The following is a 27,341-nucleotide window of genomic DNA, read 5'->3' as shown; positions in this document are numbered from 1 at the left end:
TATTTTGAGGTATCCGCAACAATTGTAATGTGATAGGAAAAAATCTGATTCCTCTTGGTGCAAAGCCAAAGGTACTGCCAATAATGCTGTGGTTTGTTGCCTATTTAGGATAGAAGGAAATGTTAAATTGCAATTAGAGGTTAGTGAAATTATTTTTTTCAATCTAAGTTCATGAACTGATTATGAACCCCTGGTCTAAATTGATTTCAAGCCTCTACTCTTATAGTTTGAGGATAAATACTGGCTTTGGCCCAATCATGACTCATCCCTTAGGGCCAGGGTAGTCCCTGCACCTTCCTCAGGGGTGAAGGGATTTGTACCTCCTATGTGGCAGGATTCTTTTAGCATGGAAGAGTGTGGGATAGATGGAAATTGGGTAGGGAATGTTATCTTCTACGTTCTCCTGTCTGTAGTGTTCCCCCGCTTAATTCTCTCTACCAACTGCTTAATTGTCCTCCCAGTACTATCCAGTGTTACTCTTGTCTACCCCACCAGTGGCAGGTAAATACCATTGGGGAGGGGCTGCCCCTTTGTTAAGTAATTGAATAGCTGAGTAAGACCTGGCACTGCCATATCCCAACTAGTAAGTCTTGGCCTTGGTGTCCCCTCATCCCCTCCTCCCCCAAAAAATAACACAGTGTGACCACTGTAAAGGTTTAAATGTCAGGAAATGTAGGTAAAGGCACTGCTCTGAAGTGCTCCATGGAGAGGAGGCAATTCTCCTGTCAGAGCGCTGTAAAATGACTTGTGTTCATGTGGTTCCCTACCCTTGAGTTTCAGATGTGTGGGTATATCTCATGCAGTTAATAAACCAGGAGCAGAGATTTATCTTTTTTAAATTTGTGTATGAGGAATAAAAAAATTAGTAAAGAATTCTAGTCTAAGAACATTAAGCCTCCCTGGAGTTAATAGTACATACAGTCCTACCCCATGCCCCACCCCCACCTTCATTTTTTTAGTTTTTAAATTTTTCGCTTCAGGGCAACCTGCTTTCCTTTAAGTGCGCATTCTTTCTTTTCCTTTTTAAAGTGGGTTGCACCAAACCTGACAAATGAAAATTCTTGAACTGCCTGCTATAGTTCTGGATTTTTTGTTTAAAAACTTGGGTGGTTAACTACAGTTGATTTTAAAGTTTCCTTAAAGCAGTATTTCTGACTTAAAAGACACATCAGTGCCTTTTGCGCAGTTGGGCTGCAAACATCTGTTGATTGAATACGTTTTAGGAGTCTGCATAGCTAGAATACCTGCCACTCAGTCTTAGGTTTTCTTCAAGTTTTGATAGAAACTAAACTAGTACTTCATTTGGATCACTGGACTTTCTGAGTCCTAGAAGAACTTCTTTTGGAACAGCTAAGTGATGCTATCCATGTTGGATTTAATTATTCTTGTTTTGTTTGCTTTAGAAAAAGTAAATATTTAAATTGATCCAATATCAGGTATTATGAAATATGGTCATTAGTTCCTTTGTAAATACTTCTGTTTTTGTTTTTGTTTTTTTTTTAAGATTTTATTTATTTGTTAGAGAGAGAGAGAGCACGTGGGAGCATAGGCAGACAGAGTATCAGGCAGAGGCAGAGGGAGAAGCAGGCTCCCTGCTGAGCCAGGAGCCCAATGCGGGACCTGATCCCAGGATGCTGGCATCATGACCTGAGCCGAAGGCAGCTGCTTAACCAACTGAGCTACCCAGGCATCCCAATACTTCTGGTTTTAATTTTATTTTTGTATTTAATGACAATGTTGGGAAACAAGAAGTTAACTGACTTTCTAATCAGTGTAAGGACTATGAAGTAGAAAAGGCCATCATTACTTTATTAGAGTAGAGAATAGGAAGACGTGTAAGTAGTGAAGAAATTGGATTATCAGTCAGGTTTAGTAAATGCATTAAAAAATATATTCCATTCTATGTAGGAGTCTTTTCATTCTTAACAGTTGGTTTATAGTACCTTTCAGTACCTGTTGGGGAGAGTCTGGTGTGTTACATTTTACTTGGTGACATAGTTGAAGATCTAAAAGCAACAGCTTTAGAATTTTCCTTTTTATGCAGTACTTTAGAAGGCAGGAAACACTTTTAAAGCAAAACAGTTTTTTTAAGTAGTTCTGTCTAGATACATAATTCCTATGCCTTACAATTCACCTGTTTAAAATCTACAGTGTTTTTAATACATTCACAGAGTTGTGCAACCATTGCCATGGTCTAATTTCAGAACATTTCATTGCTCCAAAATAAACCCTGTACTCATTGGATTTTGTAAACTTTTAAGTTAAGTTTTAAAATTGACAGTTCAGGGGCGCCTGGGTGGCTCAGTGGGTTAAACCTCTGCCTTCAGCTCAGGTCATGATCTCAGGGTCCTGGGATCGAGCCCCGCATCGGGCTCTCTCCTCAGCCTGCTTCCTCCTCTCTCTCTGCCTCCTCTCTGTCTAGTTGTGATCTCTCTCTCTGTCAAATAAATAAAGTCTTAAAAAAAAATAAAATTGACAGTTCAGATGTGATGTGCAGTCTTTGTGTTAAAATCATACCCATTTAAAAAAACAACTAGCGTTTCCCATTTTGTAGTGTGGGACTACAGATGGGAACTACTTGGTACTTGGATTTATCCTCCAAGGAGGGTTCATCCCGTTTGATAGTTTTTCTCCTTGAAATTATTATTATTATTTTTTAAGATTTTGTTTGTTTATTTGACAGATCACAAGTAGGCAGAGAGGCAGGCAGAGAGAGAAAGGGGGAAGCAGGCTCCCTGCTGAGCAGAGAGCCTCATGTGGGGCTCAATGCGGGACTCGATCCCAGGACCCTGGCTGGGATCATGACCTGAGCTGAAGGCGGAGGCTTTAAACCACTGAGCCACCCAGGCTGCCCCTCTACTTGAAATTATTATCATTTAAATTTAAACAGCCTGTTAACTAGAAACTATGCTTATTTGTTGGTGGTAACACTGTCACTTGGACAAAAAATAACACTGGATAGGAAACTTCTTGGAAGATGCCAAATTTACTTCAGAGCCAAACTCAGAGTGCTGGTTCTGCCTAGTAAGGAGTAATTTGCCAGTTCTTTTCGATATTTCAATGTAGAAGTCCAACAGGTAAAAACTGAATTTTTGATTGGCTTTTACAAACTTGCATTCATTTTCTTATCATTTAGAAGTTTTTACAGATGGGGCGCCTGGGTGGCTCAGTGGGATCAGGTCACGATCTCAGGGTCCTGGGATAGAGCCCCGAATCTGGCTCTCGCTCAGTGGGGAGCTTGCGTCCTCCTCTCTTTCTCTCTCCCTCTCTCTTCTCTCTCTCTGGCTGCCTCTCTGCCTACTTGTGATCTCTGTCAAATAAATAATAGTAATAAAAATCTTTAAAAAAATTAAAAGTTTATACAGAATGTTTTGGTTTGAAAGACATAATAGCACTGTCTACATTGTCTTTGATAAGCAGTTTGGTTGGCAGAGTTAGGTGTGAATTACATCTTAGGAGTTTCTTTTGTCATTTCATTTGTTGAGGAGCTTTCAGACTTTACTTAGATTTCCTGTCCACCCATTTCCTGTTCATTCATTCATTCATTCATTCATCTGAGTCCCCAGGCTTGCTGTCTTTCTGTCTCAAATGCCCTCTTTTGCCTTCCTGCCCACCACCCTCTTCTGGGCAGATCTTTTCATCAGTAAGAGTTTTCATATTTCCACACCTGAGTGGTTTATTGCCTCCCCTAAGGAAGGCTTGGATTGTTCTTCTGTAATAAGTGCCTTCCAGTAGTAGTCTCTGGGTTTTCACTCTAGTTACTTGTCCACAGTTTGGTCTTTCTCCCAGAGTTCCTTAGTGTTGCATGCATCCTACCCGAGATTCTAATGTTGTCATTATCTGCTCACCTCACTTTAAAAGAGGGCCTAAAAGAGGGCCAGGGCTAGCTGATGTCTCAGCACAAAACAAAATCTTCCCTAACCCTTTTGTCACTTCTGATTTATTCTTTCTTTCCAGAACAAATGCAACTGTCCTGTTTAATGTTTTGGTGTTGCTTCCTCTTTTTACTTCTCCTCTAGTTTGTTTTGGCTATCTTTTTAAATTATTTTTGGGCGAGAAGTGACTACACAGAAATTGGTGACTTTGGTTTCGTTCAGTTCTTTCTCTTTTACTGCTACTACAAGTTGGCACTTGCATTAGATGTATTTCATCTTAATATTTTTCTCTTTTAAATTTTAATAAAGGACGGGAAAAGAAGGCACTAAATTTTATGATTTCTTGATACTGATTTTAGTGTATTCGGCAATGCTCTTTGGTACGGGTTTTAGAGTGGCATCTTATTTTAGTGGTACTGTATGTGTTACCACTTAATGTTGAATTTTTTTCACTTAGGGTTATATGTAGAATTTTACAAATAGAAAATTACCAACTGGGTTTGATGCATATGAATTTATACTTAAAAAAAAAGATTTATGTATTTATCTTAGTGTTTGAGAGAGAGAGAGCGCACATGTGTGCGGGTTGGGGTGGGATAGAGGGAAAGAACCCCAAGCAGACTCCCTGCTGAATGTGGAGCCCAGTGTGGGACTTGATCCCTTTTCCCTGAGCCAGAATCAGGAGTCAGCTGCTCAACTGATTGAGCCACACAGGCGCCCCTGAATTTATACGTTTAAACGGCTTCATATAGGAAAATTAGTCTGAGAGTCAGGAGATTGGAGTTCTAATCTGATTGCAGTTTTAGATACTTGAGCATAGATGAATTTCCTTCGAATCTCTTCTGTTAAATATGAGTAATATTTGTTCTTGCTACAACTCTGGGATTGTTATGATTAAAGAGACATAAGCAAGATGTTCATATAGAATAACAGTATACAAAAAGTTTACATAGTTTTGTCTTTGTTATTGGAGGAAACAGTGATTTTCCATGAATGAGTCAGACTTAAAAGAACATCTGAATTTGGAGGCATTAAGAGAAAACTAGGACATAAAGATTTTATTTATTTGTCGGAGAGAGAGAGAGAGAGAGCGCGAGCATGAGCACGTGCGCACACTCACACAGAAGGAAGGAGAGTGGTAGGCAGAGCAGGCAGAGGGAGAAGCAGGCTCCCCATTGAGCAAGGAGCCTGATGCAGGACTCAACCCAGGATCCTGTGATCATGACCTGACCTGAAGGCAGATGCTTAACCGAGCCACCCACGTGTCGTCTCCTCCCCTTTTAAAGATTTTATTTAAAAAGCAAACTAGAACTTTAAAAAAAAAATTAAGCCTGGGGCCCCTGGGTGGCTCAGTGGGTTAAGCCTCTGCCTTTGGCTCAGGTCATGATCTTGGGGTCCTGAGATCAAGCCCCACATTGGGCTCTCTGCTCGGCAGGGAGCCTGCTTCCCCCTCTGCCTCTGCCTGCCTCTCTGCCTACTTGTGATCTGTCTCTGTCAAATAAGTAAATAAATCTTTAAAAAAACTTAAGCTTTAATTTTTAAACACCTAGAGTTATTACTTGAGATCAACTACCCATGTTTGTCTAATGAAATCTTTTAAGGATGGAATCAGGAAGCTGAGCCTCAGGAGCAATTAACTGAAATGAACCTTTCAGATATTCTTGCCTATTGTCTCTATTCTGTGTCTGCTTCTTCTTCTCTCTCTCTCTCTCTCTCTCAAGACTGCTTCCCAATACAGCTAGCTGTCTTAAACATAATACAGACTTCTGCACTTAACAGTCTAGGTACCTAATCTAGGTACCTTGGGGAGGGACTCTGAGTGGTCTAGCATAGGTCATTTACAAGTCCTGAACCCTAGTTAACTTGTGGTGGGTTTTGTAGGATACAGGGGATTGTCATGTAGTATGTTACAGCTTCTATAAGCACCTGTGAGACTACATTAAATAGAAATAGGTGAGACATGGTTGTCTAGTACGTATACCCCCTTGTAGTATTTAGTGATATATCTGAATTTGCAAAGTGCTGTGGGGCTCTTTAGAGTTGTAATATGCAGAAACACTGAGAGAGTTAAGGCAAGATTTTTTTTTTTTTTTCCAAACACTTGAATACACAATATTTCAGATGAACTTTAGTGGGGGCAAGTTCAAGGCAATGAATCAGAAAAATCAATCTAAACCTTGCCAATGGATAATGAACTTCGAGTTAATTGCCATTTGACTGGTAAAAAGTATTTAGATACTGCTGTGGAAGTGTGCTTACTTTTCCACTGTGGGATATTCTAGTCCTATTTTTGCTATTGATTTCTGTTCAGTTGTATTCGTTGTGGTCAAAGAATATGCTCTTTCATTTCTTTGAATTTGTTGGTTTATTTTATTTATGAGGCCCAGTGTATGGATAGTTTCTGTCAATATTCTCTGTGTGTTTGAAAATAATGTGTATTTGCAATGTTACATTTGTCCCTGTTACGTCTATTGATAATATTGTTCACATCTGTATCCAAACTAATTTATTTTTTGGTTGTCTTGTTAATACCAGTAGCTGAGAGAGGAGTTTTAAAGTTCTGGATTTGTATATTTTTCAGTTTTCCTTACAAGGTTTTAAAAGAGCTGTCTGGTGGTTCATTCGGTTGAGTATCTGACTCTTGTTCTGGCTCAGGTCAGATCTCAGGTGTTGGGATCTAGAGCCCCAGGTTGGGCTCTGTGCTTAACAGGGAGTCGGCTTGAGATTCTCTGCTTCTCCCTCTGCCCCCCCCTCTGCTTGTTCTCTCCCTCTGTCTTGCGAATAAATTAAAAAAAAATTCTTCTTAAAAAGGGGAATTGCTGTCTTCTTGAATTGAATCTTTTATGATTATGATGGAGCTATTTTAAAAAAATTATTTATTTACTTTTACTTTTTAAATTCTTTTAAAAATAAGCCCTATGCCCAGTGTGCGACTTGAACTCTTCATGACCCTGAGATCGAGTTGCATGCCCTGATTGAGCCAGCAAGGCACCCTGAAGAAACCATTTTTATCTCTAGTAATGTCTTTTTAAAAACTTGTAATGTCAGTTTTTTAAAAAAATATTTTATTTATTTATTTAACACAGAGATCACAGGTAGGCAGAGAGAAAGGCAGAGAGACGGGGGTGGGGTGGGGGGCGGGGAAGCAGGCTCCCCGCTGAGCAGAGCCTGACACGGGGCTAGATCCCAGGACCCTGAGACCACGATCTGAGCCAGAGGCAGAGGCTTAACCCACTGAGCCAAACAGGCGCCCCAGTTTTTTTAATGCTAATAAACGACACTAGCTTTTTTTGGTACAGTGTTTGCATGGTATGTCTAACTTCTTATTTTGTTTCTCTATCCTGGTGTTTTAGATCTGTCTCTTCTAGTTGAAATGTTTTGAAAATCTAACTAGAGATTGAGTTTTACCATTTTATTTTCTAATTTGTTGCCCGTATTTGAATTTACTGCTTTTAATAGATGGATGATTCCAGTCCTTGGTTACTTCAGCAACTAAAAGAATATATCTAACAAGGTCTATAATTAACTCATACGTTTACTTGCAGAAAACATGAAGACCTCAGAATAGTAACTCAGTTTACCAAGCTCCTCTGGGCTTTAAGATACTGTTGTCATTTTACTTAAATCATTTTTTATAACCTTTGGATAGTATAATTTCATAAAATTAACATTCATTTACATTTATCTGTTTGTCACCCTTATTTATTCTTGCATCTCGGTACTATGTCAGGGTCATTTTCTTTGTATTGCTGGTGGAAAAACTCAGTTTTTAATCTGACAAAAGCTTAATTCTCCCCCCGCCCCCCACACACTTTATTTATTTGAGAGGAGCGGGGAAAGAGGGGCAGAGGGAGAGAATCATAAGCAGGCTCCATGCCCCAGGGTGGGATTGGATGTGGGGCTGGATCCACGACCCTGAAATCATGACCTGAGGCGAAACCAAGAGTTATGTGCTTAACTGACTGAGCCTCCCTGGGGCCCCAGAGCCTTCTGAATTCTTCTGAAGATAATTTCATTTGGTATAGAATTCTCGATTGGCATATATCTTCAGTGTGCAGAAGAAAATAAATTCCACTGTCTTCTGGCTTCTGCTGTTGCTTTCAAGAGTTCAGCTGATAGTCTATAAAAAAATAATTCCCTCCTTTCCCTTGTGCTGTAAGATTTTCTGTCTTTGGTACTTAGTTTTATTTATTACATGGTTTCATTATGATATGTCTAAGTAAATGTCTTTTTATTTATCTTGTTAAAATAATCATCTGGGCTTCTTGAATTTAAGGGTTGGTATCTTTCACCAATGCAGAAAATTCCAAGCCAATAAATATTTAGATATTATCTATCTAATATCTAATAACAAAGAAATTATCACCATGTCTTTGTTCTTACACTTCTGAAATTGTGACTAAACATACGTTTGAACGTCTTAATTTTATCCTCATTATATCTTCTTTATTTTGAATCTTTTGGCTTCTGTGCTGCATTCTGTGTAATTTATATCTTAATACTTTGCCTAACTTTGTCTAGTATGCTGCAAGACCTGTCTATTGAGTTATTTTTATTCACGTATTAGAAATTCTTTCTGGTTCTCTTTTAAATCTGTCCCTTTGGACAATTTTTTGTTACCTTTAGTTTTTTTCAGTTTTGGCCTTTGTATCTTTAAACATAGAGAGCATTTTGTTTCAGATTTGTCTGATAACTCATATCTGAAATCTGTGTGATTGTTTTTTCAAATCCTTGTTCACAGGATTTGTTTACTTATGTGGTGTTCACTGTCTGTAGTTTATTTGCAGAGGTTTCCCGAAGCCTGGGATAGAGAAGATGGGCTTTGCTTCTGTCAGGTATTTAGGTGCACTCAAAGAATAGCCCTTAGGCTGGCAAGGGAGCTTGTTAGAAATGCAGCATTTCAGGCCCATACCTGTATTTTACTGAGAATCTGCATTTTAATGAGATCTCCAGGTCATTCTCAGGCAGGCTAAATATGGAGCAGCCCTGCATTAAAAAATTGACAAGATTTGGAAAACTCTGGCTTAAAGTTTCTTAGATTATTCAGATTATTGAAATTTCAGATTTTTCAGAATATGATTAGAAATCTTGGCCACGCATGTACAGATTTTCAGATACAGGTTTATTTATTTTCTCTTTCTCTCCTTTGGTGACTCCCTGTGTCCTCTCTGCTTAGCAGCAAAGTGATTTAGCAGTTGAGTGGGGTTGGGATTAGGCACGGTTCTGGCCATGTCAGTCCTCAAGGTATAGCCCAGAGTGGTGTTTTTTTGTTTCGTTTTAGTGATAAAGACTAAAATTTGAAATAAGATTGGGTTCTTGTAGTTTGGGTTTGGAGAGTCAAGTGGAAAAATCTTTATAAAGATGTGATCAACATCATTAGTAAGGAAATACAAATTCCAACAGTGAGATACCACTACACATCCATGAGAACTTTTAAAAGACCGGTAACACCATGTGTTGATGAGGTCATGGAGCAACTGGAAATTATATACTCACTGGTGAGAGTGTAAAATATAGCTGCTTTGGGAAAGGTCTGATGATTCCTTTAGAAGTTAATCATAGAGCACCTGGGTGGCTTGGTTAAGTGACTGCCTTTGGCTCAGGTCATGATCCTGGAGTCACAGGATGGAGCCTCACATAGGACTTCTGCTCAGCAGGGACCCTCTGACCCTCTGCCCTCTCATGTGCACCTTCTCTTTCTCAAATAAATAAATAAAATCTTCAAAAAAAAAATAGAAGCTAATCATAATCTTCACAGTGACCTAGGGAGTCTACTCTTAGTATTTATTGAAGAGAAACGAAAGCATATGTATTGAAAGACTTGTGGAAGAATGTTTGTAGCAGCTTTATTCATAATGGCCCAAACCTGGAAACAGTCCTTGTGCCCATCAGCAGAGGAAAGGATAAACAAAATGATAGGATCTCACAGTGGAATACTACTCAGCGGTATATACTGATTCGCTTAGCCACGTGACTGAATCTCAGGATATACTGAGTCAGAGAAGCTTTGTACAAAAGAGTATACACATTCTGTGGTTCAATTTATAGGAAATCGTGGAAGAGGTAAAATTAATCTCTGTAGAATGGTGGTCTTTAGAGTTAGGAGAAATGCAGGATTGACTGGCTAGGGGAACAAAGAACCTTTTTTGGGTGATACTCTAGCTTGATACAAGGGTTTAGGGTATACATTTATTTAGGATTTACTTGTATACATTTGACTGTCACATTCATTAAATTTTGTACATAAAATTTGTGTATTTCACTGTATGTAAATTTAACGGAAAACTTGAAATAAAATTTGCATTGTAGTTAATGATACATACAAAGTATAATGATGTCTGTAGCTTACTTCAAAATGCTTCAAAAGTAGGATGGATATTTGGCCAGACACACAGGGATGCATAGGTGAATAGTTAGGGATACATCTGATAGGGATACATCTATGATAAAGGAAATTAACATCCTGCTACTTGTAAAAGCTTAAGTGGTGGAATTGTGGATATTTATTGAATAATTCTCAAGTTTTTGTATTTTGAAAATTTTCGTAATTGTTGGGGAGAAGGTAGTGAGTGAGAAGTGAAAAAGATGACAGTGAGTTCAGGAAAGGAATTGGGTTTGTACAACTGGCCTGTTTTTATACATTTTGTTCAATTTGTATTTGTTCCATTTTAAGAGGGATAACTATTCTTTGATTTAAAAATGGCTTTTAATTTTTTTTAAAGGAATTTATTTATTTGACAGAGACAGAGAGGGAACACCAGCAGGGGGAGTGGGAGAACGAGAAGAAGCAGGCTTCCTGCCTAGCAGGGACCCCGACGTGGGGTTGGATCCCAGGACCCTGAGACCATGACCTGAGCTGAAGGCAGAGACCTAATGACTGAGCCATCCAGGCGCCCCTTAATTTTTTTATTTAATTTTGTTTCAGCTGAGAAAATTTTGTTGAGGCTAGAAAGCATGAGAACCACTGGTCCATAACTACTTCAGTGGGCCAAAGACTCTTTTTTTCAGCTCACCATTATTGCTCTCTGTATCCATTTACATACATGTAAAAGATCTGTTGCTCAGTTTAGAAGAAGGGCTTTTGTTAATATATTTCATTGGTCGACATGGGCTAGTTTCACCTTGTTCTCATTGTATTCCATGTTTACATGTTATTTACTTGTTCTTAAGGCTCTGTTAGTCGGTACTTGAGATGTAGCAGGATGCTGCCGTGCAGACTGCCTGAAGTGGAGGTGTTTTGTCTCTTGCCAGAATGGAGTTGTACGGATCGCTGTTTACCTCCGCTGAACATAAACTGGGTGAAGTGTTGAACTGCTGCTGCATCCTCTGGAGCTTACTGTTAGGCAGTTGGATCTTACAGTATCAGAAGGCTGTGCTTATTAGCCTCATATAAGGAAGGTGTACTTCGACACTTGGGAGCTATGGAAGCAGGACCGTGTGTAGGCAGATGTATAGGGTCACTGTGGCCATGTCGCATATCTTTACCTCAGAAGGGCATGTCTTTGATAATCTCACAGTGTGCTAAGAGTTGGGAAGCAAAGATTTAAAGGATGAATTAATGAAATGTAGGTTGACACATTCAGGTCAAGGATGATTTGTTCTATATCCAGAAGCTTAATTTTTCTCATTTCTGATAAAGTGAAATCCCTATGGACATATTTTTTAAAAAGCAAGTGGTGATGACTCTGTAAACAAAAGCCAAGTTTCCTTTCCCTTCCAAGATCATAACAACATGTATTTGAGTCCTTACTCTTTCTGTCAGAGACTTACGGAGGAGCTCACATATCCACAGAAATCAAACCGTCTCATGAACCCCTTGTGTACCCAAGACCCAGATCCTACACTGTCAACTCTTAGCCATTTTTTTCACTCATACTCTTAGCCTTGCCTCAATTATTTTGAAGCAAATTTTGGTTGTTACTTGATCTGTAAATATTTCAGTCTGCTTCTTTGAAAGATGAGAACTCTTTTTAAAGACATAAACTTAATCCCATGACTGTACAATAAAAAATAGTTCCTGAAGATCTGTAAATATCCAGTGTTCACAGTTTCCATACTGCATTTTGTTGCTGTGTCTCTTAAAACTTAATGTGTCTGTGCGGTCTTCTCCTCCCCCTTGTAGGTTGGTTTTTTGTTTTTTGAGAGAGAGCAAGAGAGCACACGGGTGGGAGGTTGGGGGGGTGGGGTAGAGAGGGAGAGAGAGTGTCTTAAGCAGGCTCCATGCTCAGTGCAGAGTCCAATGCAGGGCTTGATCTCAAGGACCCTGAGATCATGACGTGTGCTGAAATCAAGAGTTGGGTGCTTAACTGACTTGAGCTACCCAGGAGGAGCCCCTGCTTACTGTATTTTCTTAGTGTTTCATTTTCTTTTAATTTTCTTAATTTAATGAGATTTACTTATCTTCATTTTATAGATGAGGAAACTAAGCCTTTGATAAGTAACAAATTTCTCCCAGGTAGCATGGTTTATGGGTAGAGCCAGAATTCGAACTGATTAAAGAAATAGGTGCTCTTTACAAGCTTCCCTCTCTTCTCTCCTGTTGACTTTTAGTTATATTTTTCTGGGATTTTTTTTCCCCCTTACATATGTACAGACAAATACATATAGAACCCTCTCCTTTCATTCTTGTCCTCTAGTCTCAGAGAGGTATTACCTGATGAGTCAGCTTTTTCCTTCCCACTTCCTGTTATTCTCTGCTTTGTCCTATTTTTCTCCTATTCCATCTTCCATTACACTTACCGCAGTGTGCAAATAGCTTGATTATTTTTTGTTTTCCCAATTGAGCGTGAGCTCCATCCAGGCAAAGATTATGTCTGTTGATGCCTGTCAAGGCTCGCAAATATTTGTTGAGAGAATTAAAGAAGTTCTGCCCTTTGCAGGAGTGCATTATGTACAAATCTACCTCTTTGTTTTTAGGACCTCAAAGCATGCCATAGACTTGCTACAGTGTACTTATTTAACCATTCCCTGCTGAGAACATTTGGATTCTCTCCACTTATGCTCTATGATGGTACTGCAGCTAGCATCTTGATTACATATATCCTTGCAGACTTGTGCAAGTGTTTCTTTAGGTTAGATTCCCAGGAGATTCCTAGAAGTGGAATTGCTGGAATCTAAGAAGCTGAGTGGCAGTTTTTAATTATGGCATGGAGGAGAGTCCTGCAAAGATTGCAGAGGATTCTGTGGTACATGATAGCCCCCCCCACCCCAAAATGGTGTAACCTATATCAGTTCTGAAACCTAGCTGATACGAGGATCATGTAAGGAGCATTAAAAAAAAAAAAAAAAAAAGAAATCAGCTTGATTTCCCTTTACCCTCATTTGGTGGGGCCCAGGAACCTCTGTGGAAAAAAAACAAAAACAAACAAACAAACAAAAAAACCCCTTAGATTTGGGAGTAACAGCTTTAATATTACTCGTTTGTAGGTTTGTTACATGTTCTGGCTCATTATAGACACAGTCATTATACTTATTTTTGGTAAAAATGCTACTGTTTATAGGAATGTGGGGCACTGGTCTGTAGAGTATATGACATTTTAAATGTGAGGTGTTTTTTTTTTTAACTTGAAAAATATTTTCTGAGACTATTTCCAAATTTAGATACAAGTCCTGTGACATTTTAAACAAAAATTTGGGACTGTGCATTGTTCTATCTTGTACTAAAGTTACAGTCTATATCTTGTCTCTCCAACTTTGAGTTACATTTTAAAATTTTCTTTTCCTTGAGCCTAACTATAAACTTAGTAATATTTGTTCCTGAAAATTCTCCAGGATCTACACTGTTGATTACAGGTTACATATTGTTGCTTCGAGAGGTTGGTACCAGTCCATGATTATTATCACTGTGTTGAACTATTTTTTGTTATTGCAAGGAAGGCTAGGTATACTTTCTAATACAAGCGGTGTTAAAGAAATTAACCTCTTCCATTTCATTATTATGGTGGAGTTTGCAGCAGTGACAATATGTATTGAAAAAAATATTTTGAAAATAATTGCCTTATTATGAGTAAGCACCTCTGCTCTGAAGGTCACTTACCAAACAAAATTGTTTTTGTCCGCAGGGAACACCTTGCTGTAAACTACAGGATACTTTGTATTTTACTTTCAATAACTGTGATTCTTTTTTTTTTTTTTAAGATTTTATTTATTTATTTGACAGAGATCACAAGTAGGCAGAAGGCAGGCAGAGAGAGGAGGAAGCAGGCTCCCTGCTGAGCAGAGAGCCCGATGTGGGGCTCGATCCCAGGACCCTGGGATCATGACCTGAGCCGAAGGCAGAGGCTTTAACTCACTAGGCCACCCAGGCGCTCCAATAACTGTGATTCTTAATCAGCAGGCATCTTTCTGTCCCTTGGTGGAGAGAGGCATTTTACCAGTCATTCCCTCCTCCGTCAGTAGCTCTTCTCTTTTGATTATCATTGTGTGATCGTGGTGTTGCTAGGTTTTTATAAGGAAGAATTTACGCACTGTACTCTGTTTAAGAAAAGCCAAAATAAATGTTAGGTTAGAGTGTAAAATTTAGAGCAGAATCAGATTTTAGAGACTGTCTTCGAGTGCCTAACCTTTCCCTTTTGTCTCTTTCCATTCCTGGATAGGTGGAAAAGAACATCTTTAAGAGGATGTACTAAAAATGCTAGTGATAAGCTGACCTTCCACCCCGCCCCCCTACCGGATTGGCTAATTATGGTAGCTAGTAGGATGGAGACCTCTTAAAACTGGGTCTATGAGCCATCTTTGACACATGGGCTAAAACTTGCTGACTCTAGTCTGTAATTCTTGAGACCTTAACAATTAGAAGGAAACACTCTATTAAATGTGGTTAGTATTTTGAAGGATTATACAAGTGATAGGAACTAAGACAGGATTCGTATTAGGGAGTGAGGTGCTCTCTGTTTTAGAAGTAGCTGGGAAGATTGTATCTGTTTGTGATAATTGATCGTAGAACGATGTTACACAAAATAGACTTCTGGTGCAGTGATCGGTATGAGATTTCTGGCTGTTTCAGTGTGTCATTCTCTGTGGTCTGTTGTAGGGAATAAGTTCCATTTTCTTGGAAATTGGATTTAGATTCCGAAATAACTTTTTTTTTTTTTTTAAATACGTGTCTGGGGTATAGAAACCTTTGAAAATAATCAGTTTGAATTTTTCTGTAGTTTTTAGTAGACACCACGTGGTTTAAAAAATGAAAATGAGAAAATCTGCTAAAATGGTTTTCATGGGTTTTTTTTTTTTTTGGGTTATTTTTACCCACAAAGTGTCATCTTCTGTAGAGTTAAAATTACAACATATGGAATTGTGTACAGAATTTTTTGAATAGAGAAATAGGTACATGATTCAAACGGCAAAGGCCTCGAAAGGGTCCTGTTCTAAAAGGGTAGATGATTTAAAGTTTTTTTTAATGTATGCTCTATAGGTAATATTTAAGCCAATGATTATTACTTACACAAAATTATATATGTAGATGTATTCTGTGCCCAGCATTCTGTACCTGCTTTTTTGCTTAACAAGATCTTGACAGTGGTTCCATTTGTAGTGCATAGAGCATTTTCCCTCTCAAAATCTTAAGGTTGTTTCCCTGTTTTAAATCATCTGTTTTAAAATTGTGCAATAGCATTATTTTCCCTTCTGTTTATTAATTTTTATTAATTATTAACAATTTATTAATTTTATTTACTATAATTAATAATTTATTAATTTAATTATTAATTATTAATTATTTTCCGTCTTTTTATTAATCATGTCCTCCTTTTTCTCTCCTTCAGTTGTTTTGCCAGTTCTAATTTCTTCCTCTGACCTGCAGTTAATTTTCAGTTTTGCTTTTGGTTATTCTCCTTTTGAGCAGAGCTGATCATCTTGGTGCAAGGCCGTTGTGCTACCTTGGGCTTGGTGGTTTAGTGATTGTTTGCCCCAGCTGATCTTAATTTTGGAGTTGCTGTTTGCCTTAGCTGCTTCTCTCTCCCAGTTGTAGGCTCTTTTTTGTCTTGGTTAATCAGGGAGTTGTTAAATACAAATGGTGTGCCTGCCTCCTTTTTACTAGCCACGCCTGCCTGCCTTGCTATTTTGGCTTGTGAAACTGGCCCCTAAGGAGGAGGTACTTCATCTTCTGTTGCCCTTGCTCTAGGGTTCTTCGTTTTTTTCAAGGAAAGGGTCATTGATAGGAAACCTTAAGATATTCTTTCCACCTTTTTCTTTAAAAACTCTGTGGTCTTTACTTCCTTCCTGTTTTTGGTATAGGTTTTTGTTTGGGGGGTGGTTTGGATAGATCTTATATCTGGCAAATGGTCTTTCCACGATTTAGGGTGTATCCATTTTTACTCTAGTTTCAGTATAAATGGAATTTTCTTATGAATTTTTTTCTTAAGATTTTATTTATTTGACAGAGAGAGACAGCGAGAGGGGGGAGTCAGAGAGGGAGAAGCAGTCTACCTGCCAAGCAGGGAACCTGATGCGGGGCTCGATCCCAGAACTGTAAACTTACAAAGGCAGACGCTTCACAGCTGAGCCATACAGTCGCTCCTTTCTTAGGAATTTTTAAGATTTTATTCATTTTGCTTGATTTCAGGAAGGGAAATAAGGAAAACCTTTACCACGCAGTCTCCTGTTTCTAGGAGATAACTGTTAAGTGTCTCAGTTACATCCAAAAATCTTGTGAAAGAAGTGCGCTTTTAGACCCAAGAAATACTGGAGTCTCTTATGTGGTAATTAATGTATTAACAGTGTCAGTTGGGAATCCCAGGTCCTGCTGAATAGTATACTTTGTGAAAATAACGACGAGATTTTTGCTAGATGGGCACTTAAAATAGAGTCTCAAGGCATATTACAGTTGTAACATGTGGGTGTTGGCATCAGTGTGTGTCTCCAATGTCCTCAATCTGGTGAGGGCAAAATTAAGTCACTTTTTCTTTTCTCTTTACAATGTCACCTTTGATGCTGCTTCTCTGATCACTTAGTGCATTTTCTGACAATTCATTTACGTATTGGTCAGTTAAACTGATTTTTTTTCAAAGAACTGTGAAAGAATTAGAATCTTTAGGATATGCTCCATTCTTGGGATGTCATGGTTCTGTAATGTTTGACTCTTTAAAGAAGGTAAATGTATAATAATTCTTGTTTGTTCGGCCATAGAACATAGTCCTAAAGGGCATGGACTTTAGGTCCAATCTGTGTTTGAATGTGGCATGGTTACCTGTTGGCCTCGTGCTGTTAGGATTATTTTATCGAAGTTCCGCAGTTTCTCTGAAGGATGGTAATTTCCAGTACCTGTTTTTTATAAAGTTGTAGAAATTAGATGAAAAGGCACTTAGCTTCGTACACGGTAAGCACAGAGTAAATGTTACCCATAATTGTTTTTATTTTAGTTTTCACTTTAAAACCTGCATCTTTCCATTAAATAATTGTTTTCTAGTGTTTAAATAAATAATTTGAAAATATTACTTTTATATGTTGTACAACATTCACTATTCTATCATGACATTGGATTGGTTTTGATGCCCCTGAATTGGAATAAATGCTTCGCTGACCCAGTTCTCAAGTCATTTGGCCCTTTTCCCCTTACCCAGTGGCTCTTCCTCCTCCTTTCTGCTCCTTGTGGGCAGGGGATTGTTTCCTGTCTCTCAGCACCTCTCAACCCCTTGCTCTTAGGGAAGCTGAAAGGTTATTCATTCCTGTTTTAAAGATAGTCTTGTTTGAAGTTCTTGGCATTCTTACTTATGAAAAAAGGACTTCTTTTGTAAACAAGGGTGACTACTATGCCATTTTATTGTGGAGTTGTTTAATACTACCACTGGGATGTTTAACTCAACCACGCTTGTTCTTAAGTCTAGACTTTTTTTTTTTTTTTTTTTTTTGGATCTGGTGTATGGAGTTGTTCACATTTGCAGTTCTGGATGCCATTACTTGCAGCCTGAAAGTCCATATGCCATATCTTGTTGCATGCAGGCTACTTAATTTTGTAACCCTTCCCTTACCTTATTTGTAAAGTGGGAATAGTAAAATGGTTTATGAGGCTCATTGGCACGTTTATGCTTTGCTTAATAGAATAAACAGAGGAGTAACGTGTTACGCAGTTGTTCATTACTGTTGTGACTAAACTCTGGTTTCAGAATTGAACCCAAACCAAGTCACCTTTGAAGAACCACTTCTAAATAGAGGGCCTAAGAAATAGTTTTGGGGAAGACAGTGGATAAGTTCACTTTCAATGTCAGTTCTGGAAGCAGAAAACTTTGCTGCAGAGACGATGTGTGGATATAAGTGTTAGCTTTTTTTAGTGTTAATATCTTTACTGTGAAATAATGCAGGGTTTTTTTTTTTTCGGTTTTCGGTGTTGCCTCTTATGTAATAGGTTGTGATTACATAAATAAACACATTAGTTCGTTTGGGGGCTTTTCATGAACTTCGTTCTGTGTTACTAAATTGGAGATTTGCTTTCCATTCTATTAGATGTCCTTCATGTGATAAAAATTCTGCGTAAATACTAACCTCTGTGGTATTCCTTTCATACTTGGCCATTTGATTAGGAAGAACTACCACATCTTAAAGTTAATTTTTGCAATCTGTTTCTCTTGGTGTTCTGAGTTTTACACTAAATGAATGGTTGAATTTTTTAAGTTTTTTCTCCTAACCTTAACCTCTCTCCTGTGATTTTTGAATACAAAATTAGAAGGAAAATCAGTTTCCAAAATGACTGCATTTGAAATTTCTTTGAAAGAGTATCCTTTTTTATAAAATTCTAAGAATGAATTTTAAAATGTAGGTTAATAGCATTTCTGTTTTTCTTGAAAAAGTTGTTTGCCTGAAGAACTAAATACTTACCTGTTTGTTTATTTGTCAGAGAAAGTACAAGGGTGGGGGGGGTATGGCAGGCAGAGGGAGTCAGTAGGTTGGATCCCAGGATCTTGGGAACATGACCTGAGCTGAAGGGCGGGTACTTCACTGAATGAGCCACCCAGGCGTCCCAGAACTAAATACTTATTCACATAAAATTAAAATGCTATTTCACCTGAACAGTGAGTAAGTTGTTTGGACATTAGCTGTGAACAAAGTCACGAGTTTTAGTCTTGAACATTCCCATTAGTATTTCTATGCTTTTCCTATTGAGTTCAAAGTCCTATATGCCATCTATTTTATTTCATTTCTTTAGGAATTAATATCAGAAGTTTTTGGTGAAAAAAGCTCAGTGATTATTTTCTTTTTTAAAAAAAATATTTATTTATTTGACAGAGAGAGAGAGAGATCACAAGTAGGCAGAGAGGCAGACAGAAAGAGAGGGGGAAGCAGGCTCCCTTCTGAGCAGAGAGCCTGATATGGGGCTGGATCCCAGGACCCTGAGATCATGACCTGAGACAAAGACAGAGGCTTAACCCACTGAGCCACCCAGGTGCCCCCTCAGTGATTATTTTTACAGAAATGAAGCTAATGGAAGAGTTCTATGTTTCAGGACTTGGTAATTAGGGTTACTAATAAGCTGGGCTTAAAACTTCTAGTTTCAACATGAAGATGGAATCTTTTGAGTTCATATTCATTTCAGGTTATTAAAACAAATTCTAGCAATATAGATTTTATATTGGTATAACTCGAATGTGTTTTACAGTTTAATTAGTGAAATACATTTAGGCATAAGTAATTGGTTAAAACAGTACTGAATATTCATAGAAGAAGAAGGAAAAATGATTGGCAGAAAAATGATTGGCACAGTAAAAAATTTTGGGCCCTGATCTGGAACCAAACAGGAGTTAAATTTGATTGAAGTTGAGGTGGTGGTGATCTCCAGAAGGGACAGATCTCCTTAGTATCAGGATTCAGAGACTTGAACTTTTTAGGATTTGTCTGTAATATAAAGAGTTGAACTTAGTCTTCCTGGAGGGGGTCTCTTCCAGCTTTGGATTTACTGGTAACCTGGATGATGGGGGCGGGGGGTGGGGTCCTGTTTGTATCTTATACTAATCTTGTATTTACTTTCTGGGGTTTTAAACAAGTTAAACAGCCTTTTCTTTTCTTTCTTTTTTTTTTTTTTAAAGATTTTATTTATTTGACAGAGATCACAAGTAGGCAGAGAGGCAGGCAGAGAGAGAGGGGGAAGCAGGCTCCCCACTGAGCAGAGAGCCCGATGCAGGGCTCGATCCCAGGACCCTGAGATCTGACCTGAGCTGAAGGCAGAGGCTTTAACCCACTGAGCCGCTCAGACGCCCCTAAACAGCCTTTTCTTAAAGATCTGGCTCAGTCCGTGGAACATGCAATCCTGATCTTGTGGTTGTAAGTTCAAGTCCCATGTTGGGCATAGAGATTACTTAAAAATAAAATCTTTAAAAAAAGAAAAGAAGATTAGCTTTGGTAATAAGTGTCTTCTTTCTTGCCACCTGTTCTGTCTTAAATCTCAAGAATTATCCATGTGCAGCCCATGGGCTGATGATGGTATTGGTGGACAAGCTCTGAAGATAGTGGGGGTATTACTTAGATTACTTTGGTAACTATAGGTCAGAATAACCAGTGTGACTTAGACTCCTTTGAATGACTTAACACCCGGTGACAGGCAGTGTGCATTTAGTAGCAGGAACTAGGCAGGTGAGATCTTCCAGACTTGTTTAATAATAGTCTTTGCTTTTCAAGGTGAAAGCAGCAGTATCACACCGTTCTCCTGTACCCGTGCTTTTTAGGGTCCAGGTGAAATGGCATCGTGATGTCTGAATTGGTAAAGCTTCTTGGGTGAACTCTGAGATAGAACAGCTTTTACTTAATTCTGTAATAGGGTGCAGTTGTCCTCAGGCGTGGTCCAGTAGAGCTCTTTTAAAACATCTCCAGTTTCTGCACCCACAGAATTGGAATCTCCGAGGCATTCGTATTTTGACAGAGCTTCCCAGGTTATATTGTGAAGCTCATCCTTAATTAAAAATGCTGTTGTGTTTATAGCAAGATTCACTTGGAAACATATTGCCAGAAACATAAGACTCACCTTGACAGTGGTTTTTATAGCAAACACCATAAAAACACCACCCTCAGTGTGGTGTTTTGCCACAAGTATTCTTTTCTTTTGAGTAAGTGTTGTTAGTAATAAGAGTAACAGTTAACATGTACTGAGCCTTTGCAATACCAGAAGGCACTGTGTTATGTGGTTTGCATGGATTTCTCATTTAATCCTTCCAACTGCTCTAGGAGGTAAGTTCTTTATCCCCACAAACTTCTGGTAGACGGAAGCACAGGGAACAAGTTGTGTGGAGTCAGGATTCATAACTCTGGAGTCTGCATTTCTAACTCCTCTGCTAGAGTGACATACCTAATGGCTTACAAAAGGTAAATAAAAATAACTCCTTTCATCGCAGACTTCAGATTCCAGGTCCTCTTTCTTAACGGGAGGTAGGGTTTTTTTTGTTGTTTTGTTTTGTTTTTGTTTTCGTTTTAAAGGTTCTGTCTATTCATTTGAGAGAGAGAGAGAGTGTGTGTGTGTATAAGCAAGGGAATGGTAGGCAGGAGGAAGAAGCAGGCTCTCTGCTGAGCAGGAAGCCCAGTGCAGCACTAGATCCTGGCACCTTGATCATGACCTGAGCTGAAGGCAGATGCTTAACTGACTGAACCATCCAGGCGGCCCTCAGCATCAGGCAGTATTCACAAAGTGATTTACGATTCCTTCTGTCAGTTTGCAATGTATAGACAATATATAAGGATACATAAGTGACCTTTTAAATATACTACACACAGCTGGGAGTTTTATACTGTTTACCCTCTAACATATCTTGGGGCAGATCTTTCCATATTGCTACATGTAAATTTAAATTTTCTGTTTCTCAGTGTCTTCATACTATTTCCCATTTTTTCTTTCTAAAATTGATGATAATTACTTTAGTAATTTGAACTTTCTCACCAGTTTGTTTAGTATATTAATTGGTGATGGGGGCCTATTTGACAGAAACAATCCTTTTCTACTGATTTGGGTTAACCTGTAACTCCCAAGAAAACCCACTTCCTGTCACAGGGCATGGAGTCTCTTAAAACAAAGTCCAGTAATAGATTTAGTCACGATTAATTTGCATTCTCTTTAGCACCAGTTCCTGTAATGTCATATTCATTCTCTTCCCTCCCCGGTAAATGGAATTAAAGAACTCTACTTGGAGTTTGACTTGAGGCTTAAGAAAAGTTGTGAAGGTTTGATTTATACAAACTGTGATTCTTCGTTTGAACTGATTTTGAGTATCAGCTTTTTTTTCTGTATAATAATTAACATTTCTTATAGAAAGTTCACATTTATGATTAAGAACCATGCTTTGAGCTGAATTGTTAAACTTATGAATTATTCTCTCAATTTCTAACAACTCTTTGAGGTAGATGATACACTGATTTCATAGAAGAGATAAATGAAATCTAGAGAATAAGTGTTTTGTCCAAGATCACAGCCAGCATAGCTGAGGTTGAAATCTGGGATCTCTGGGACCATTTCTCAGTTCACTGTACTTAAGCCGCTTTTTCCTCATTTCTCCATAGTTTTAAGGTTTCTTTTGTATTTATGATGGTTTTGTTATTCACAGCAATACTGTGAAGTAAGGATCACGTGTTGTTTTTAATTCTGTGGTTGAGGAGTTGGAGGCTAGAGGCTCTGGTTTGTACCAAGGCAGATTCCTTCAATAAAACCTGTTCTATCACAGGACTTGACCTGTGGTATTCTGAGGTTGAGTGCAGTGCCCTTTCCTACACACCACGGGAAGTGGAGAAGCAAAGATGAATTTCTGCTTGTGCTCTGTTTTCTTTGAGAATTTCCTGGGTGTTCCATGTGAAATCTATGTTAATTTCATGTGCTGGGTTTGGACCACATGCCTTGAATTTGGTATATTCCTGACATCTTTCAAAATACGAATCAGATTTCAAATTAGATACTCTAGCATTGGTGAAGGCTGTACAGATTATTTACATAAAACTTCCCCTTCCTCTTGGGTGCCCTTCATTTGGTTTCTGTGTGGTACCACATAGAGCTGATCTTTCTCCCTCTCTGTTTTTTCCTTTTTAGTGAATGGTAGTGTCTAGAAAGGGTATGTCCCTTCAAGAGAGAGGTGCCAATGTCCAACCGGCCTAATAACAATCCAGGGGGGTCACTGCGACGTTCACAGAGGAACACTGCCGGGGCCCAACCACAAGACGACTCGATAGGAGGAAGGTATGTATTTGATCGTAATTTAAAAGTAATTGGTGAAAAAAAGCATTTTTAAAAATTCATTATGTGGACAGAAACTGAAATGGTTTGCTACCAATGGGTGAGCAAGTAACACAAATAAAACTGGAATTCAGAGCAGTCCTTTCGTCATTTCCCAAGTGTGCTAGGCTCAAAAAATAGTTGTCAGTCATTGACATTATTAGAAATCTGATTAAGGGTCATGAACATGGTATGTCCTGTTTGGTTTGCCCTCTTCACTCTCTCACACGCATGCTCTCACTGGGCTTTCAGTTGATCGTTTGTGGTGCCTTTGCTTTATGATGTGTGTCTTTATTTACTTTAGAGAGGAAGCATCATTTGTTTTAAGATCTTGAGATCTTGAGTCTAGCTTTTTGAGTTTTTACCCCATCTTGTTTGACAGCATATGGACGCTGACAGGCTGGTGAGACAGTCTGACTTCGTGGGCTATCACTTACTCATCATTTTCTTAGCGGTCTGCTGTTTAGCAGGTTTTTCATTGGAATACTTGTATAGGAGGTAGTGTGAAGAATCAGATGCGTTTCTCTGGAATAAAAATTCCTTGTCTCATTGAGCCAAGGACTGTCATTTTATGTATGAAATATTCTGAACTGTACTTGCAAGGCCAAGGCCTAATTCTCCGACCCACGTTTAGCTTGCGGTCAGTAATGGCAAGATCCTAATACGACTACCTGATACAACACTGGGGGGCATTACCATGTATATATTGCCCAGTAAATTATATTAAAAAAATGTCAATTGTGAAGAATATATCAACCTCTCCTGCCGATGTTGGGCTGTTCGGTAGTTAAACGTACGGACTTTGGATGAGGACCGCGTTCAGTGCAGTGACCGTCTCTGCCGTTAAATAGCTGTGTGTCCTTTGTTCTGTCTTTCAGGAAACCTCAAGTTCTTTGTCACAGTGGGGGGATATCTGTGTCATAGGGCTGTCCGTTAACTTCAGCAGTTTGTGCCACACTGGTAGCACGGTGCTTAGGACAGAGTTCTGTTCTGAACTTGTGTTTTACATTCAGATTATTCTTTGTAGCAGCCATACTTTATTTATCTGTTGATTAAAAAATATCCATTATAAAAACATGGCGTGTTTCTTTTAGAGAATTTGGAAAACACAGAAGAGTGTCAAGGAAAACATCCTAACCGTTGAGATATTATCACTGTTAACACTGGCGTAGTTTCCTTAGTTGTCTTTACCTCGTGAATATATAAGCCTGTATGTGCATGTGTTTACACATAAGTACTCATACCATTTTGGGGGTGCCTGGCTGGCCCAGCCTGGAGAGCATGTGACTCTTGATCTCAGTGTCATGAGTTTGAGCCCCATGTTGGGTTTAGAGATTACTTTAAAAAAACATTAAGAAAATGTGTAATTAACTTGAACCTTTTGCACGACTGCAGTTTTACATTGTACATACTCAGGTTCTGTTTGAACTCTTGCTCGTGACCGACAAACATTTTGGTCTTGATATAGTACCCTGGTTCTAAAATCCACAGTGATGTTTTAGCACCATTGTCTTCCTCTGTGTGTTGGTGTTGAATATTTTACTGTATTCCGTATTTTATTTTATTTTATTTTATTTTTTAAATTTATTTGACAGAGATCACGAGTAGGCAGAGACGCAGGCAGAGAGAGAGGAAGGAAAGCAGGCTCCCTGCTGAGCAGAGAGCCCGATGCGGGGCTCGATCCCAGGACCCTGGGATCATGACCTGAGCCGAAAGCAGAGGCTTTAACCCACTGAGCCACCCAGGCGCCCCCATATTCCGTATTTTAAAAATATGAGTGGGAAATAGAAATGGAAGTGGTTAATGTTATTAAGATGTATTAAAGTAACTAATAAAGTTGTAATCAAGATGGAACTAATTTGATTTGTAGATTGGCACACTTTTGCCATAGTTAATTTGCTTTAAGTCTGTCAGTCATATGTTCGGTTGGTGCAGCAACTGTGGAAAACAGTATGTAGATGCCTCAAAAAATTAAAAATAGGAACACCATGCAATTCAGTAATTCTCCTGCTGGATATTTACCCAAAGAAGACAAGAACACTAATTCCAAAAGATAGATGCACTCCTTCATTCATTTTAGCATAATTTATAATAGCCAAGTTATGGAAGCACCCTAACCATCCATCATTTAGTGATTAAGATTGAGAATCTAGATTTAGATTTAGCGATGGATCAAGAAGATGTGGTATATGTATACAGTGGAATAACACTCAGCCATTAAAAAAAAAAAATCTTACCATTTGCAGCAACATGGATAGAGCTAGAGGGACTTAAGCTAGTTGAATTAAGTCAGAAAGACAAATACCATATGATTTCACTAATATGTGTAATCTAAAAAGACAACAAACAAACTAAAAACAGAAACAGATTCATGCAGAGAACAACTTGGTAGTTGCCCAGAGGGGAGAGGGATGGATGGCAGGATGGGTGAAGTAGGTGAAGGGGATTAAGAATTCAGACTTTAAGTATTAAAATAAGTCACAGATGTGGAAAGTACAGCCTACAGAATATAGTCGGTAATGTTGTAATAATGTATGTTGACAGATGGTGACTACACTAATTGTGGTGAGCACTGAGTAATGTATAGTTAGTTAGATCACTGTGTTGTTCACCTGAAACTAATATGACATTGCCAACCATACTTCGATAACAATTTGAAAAAAAAAAATTGTATGCTCAGTTGTGAAGGATAAAATTTTAAAATGTGTTTGGAATGGCAGAAAACCTGCTAAAGAATATATAGCAGAGTATAATGAGGGTTTTAGTACTTAAATCCTTTCCCCCTTTCAGGAATGTAGCCTATTTCATTTCTTAAACAATTTCAACTTTTGCATGTTTTCAAAAAACATTCTGGCAAAATTAGCACATAAAAGAGGACCAAGTCCTACCCTCCTCCCCCTTAAAACTCAGTATCATTTGTGTCATTTGCTTTGCTTAAAACACATGGCTTTTAAAATCTTTTGTGTTCCATTGTGTGGCTATCCCATAATTTGTAGTAATTCTGAAAATATATATATATATTTTCTTCTTTTTATGTAGATAAGTATAATTATGGTCAGGACGTTCAAATTTAGGATATTAGCCAAAAACGTCTTACCAGTTTGACTAAGAATGTAAATTAGGAGATGCTCGTTCAAATTTATTTTCTCTTCTTAGCTTGATTCTTCGCTCATGAAAGACTCTCGAACCAGGGAAGGACCTTTTTATCAAAGCCCAGACTGACATTGAAAGCCCTGTAGAGTGTGCTCTACCAGAAGTGATCTAATCTCTGGAAACCTCTCTGGCGATTTTGGGAGTGAGAGATAGGGGAATGGGATAAGTTGAAAGGGAGCAGTTACAACTATATTTTCATTCTCTTTATCTGACTCTTCTTGATTAGCTTTCCTAAGTAAAATGCTGTTATTGTCAGCTTTTGATTCAGAGGTAATCCTTATCTTGAACATGACAACACACCACACATAGTGGGGTGGTTAAGCATCTGCCTCCAGGTCAGGTCATGATCTCAGAGTGTGGGATGGAGCCCTGTGTCCGTCCTGCCCTCTGCTTGGCAGGGAGCCTGCGGGAGCCTGCTTCTCCCTCTGCCTGCCATTCCCCCTGCTTGTGCTCCCTCTCTATGTCAAATAAATAAATAAAACCTTTAAACAAAAAGAAAAGAAAGAGAAAATGTACTCCTCGTGATACAGTGATTGGACTCATGGTCATAACAGCATCCATAGCAAGAGCAGTGCACTGTTGTGTGTTTTAAGTTAAAAATTTATTTATACATGTTCTTCCAGTGGAGAGTCACAGAAACTCCTGAGTGCAAAAAAGTGTGTTGTCCCTGTTCTCTGAATGTGGTAGTTTGCTCAACTTTATACAGTTAGTGTGGAGTCAGGACCTGATTTCCAACCACTTGACTCTGAAGTCAGTGATTTTTTTTCATTATGCTGAACTGTTGTTACTGCACAAACCACTTAATCCATACAATAGAGGACTTGGAGGAGGGTATGAAGTATTATAATAGAAGAATATTAGCTCATTCAGTTGAGGACATAAGTAGCAGTTTTTCCCTCCTAGAATTTTTAAAATCATTCATTTTTTAAATTCACTTTTTTTTTTTTTTTTAAACCTTCATCAGGCTCTCTTCTTTGCATAGCTTCCTTCCTGTGACCATTCCTTCCCCCAAATTGAGGTCACTTACCTTTCCTTTTCTTTTTCGAAGAATAGTTTTCATTCATGCTTCAGCTAATAGAAATTAGGATCTTTGGTATATATTTAATCTCCCCTGATTATTTTCTCTGCTCTGTTTTCCT

At 38.5% G+C, this 27,341-nt stretch overlaps 1 protein-coding gene across 17 annotated transcripts in view; it reads left to right on the top strand.

Moving 5' to 3' along the window:
- The window catches only part of TRIP12 (thyroid hormone receptor interactor 12), a 140,957-nt gene that overhangs the window by 18,215 nt on the left and 95,401 nt on the right, over positions 1-27,341 (top strand). For all 17 annotated transcript variants that reach the window (XM_032857420.1, XM_032857422.1, XM_032857428.1 and 14 more), the window contains exon 2: positions 22,867-23,013. In XM_032857420.1, coding sequence (XP_032713311.1) covers positions 22,916-23,013 — 98 coding nt within the window. In that variant the 5' untranslated portion in view covers positions 22,867-22,915. The remainder of the gene's footprint in view (positions 1-22,866; positions 23,014-27,341) is intronic.

The sequence above is a fragment of the Lontra canadensis genome, unplaced genomic scaffold (genome assembly GCF_010015895.1).
Source record: "Lontra canadensis isolate GAN:19392208 unplaced genomic scaffold, GSC_riverotter_1.0 scaffold13, whole genome shotgun sequence".
Taxonomy (NCBI): Eukaryota; Metazoa; Chordata; class Mammalia; order Carnivora; family Mustelidae; genus Lontra; species Lontra canadensis.
The sequence above is the reverse complement of the archived record's forward strand: the minus strand, read 5'-3'. Positions and strand labels throughout refer to the sequence as shown.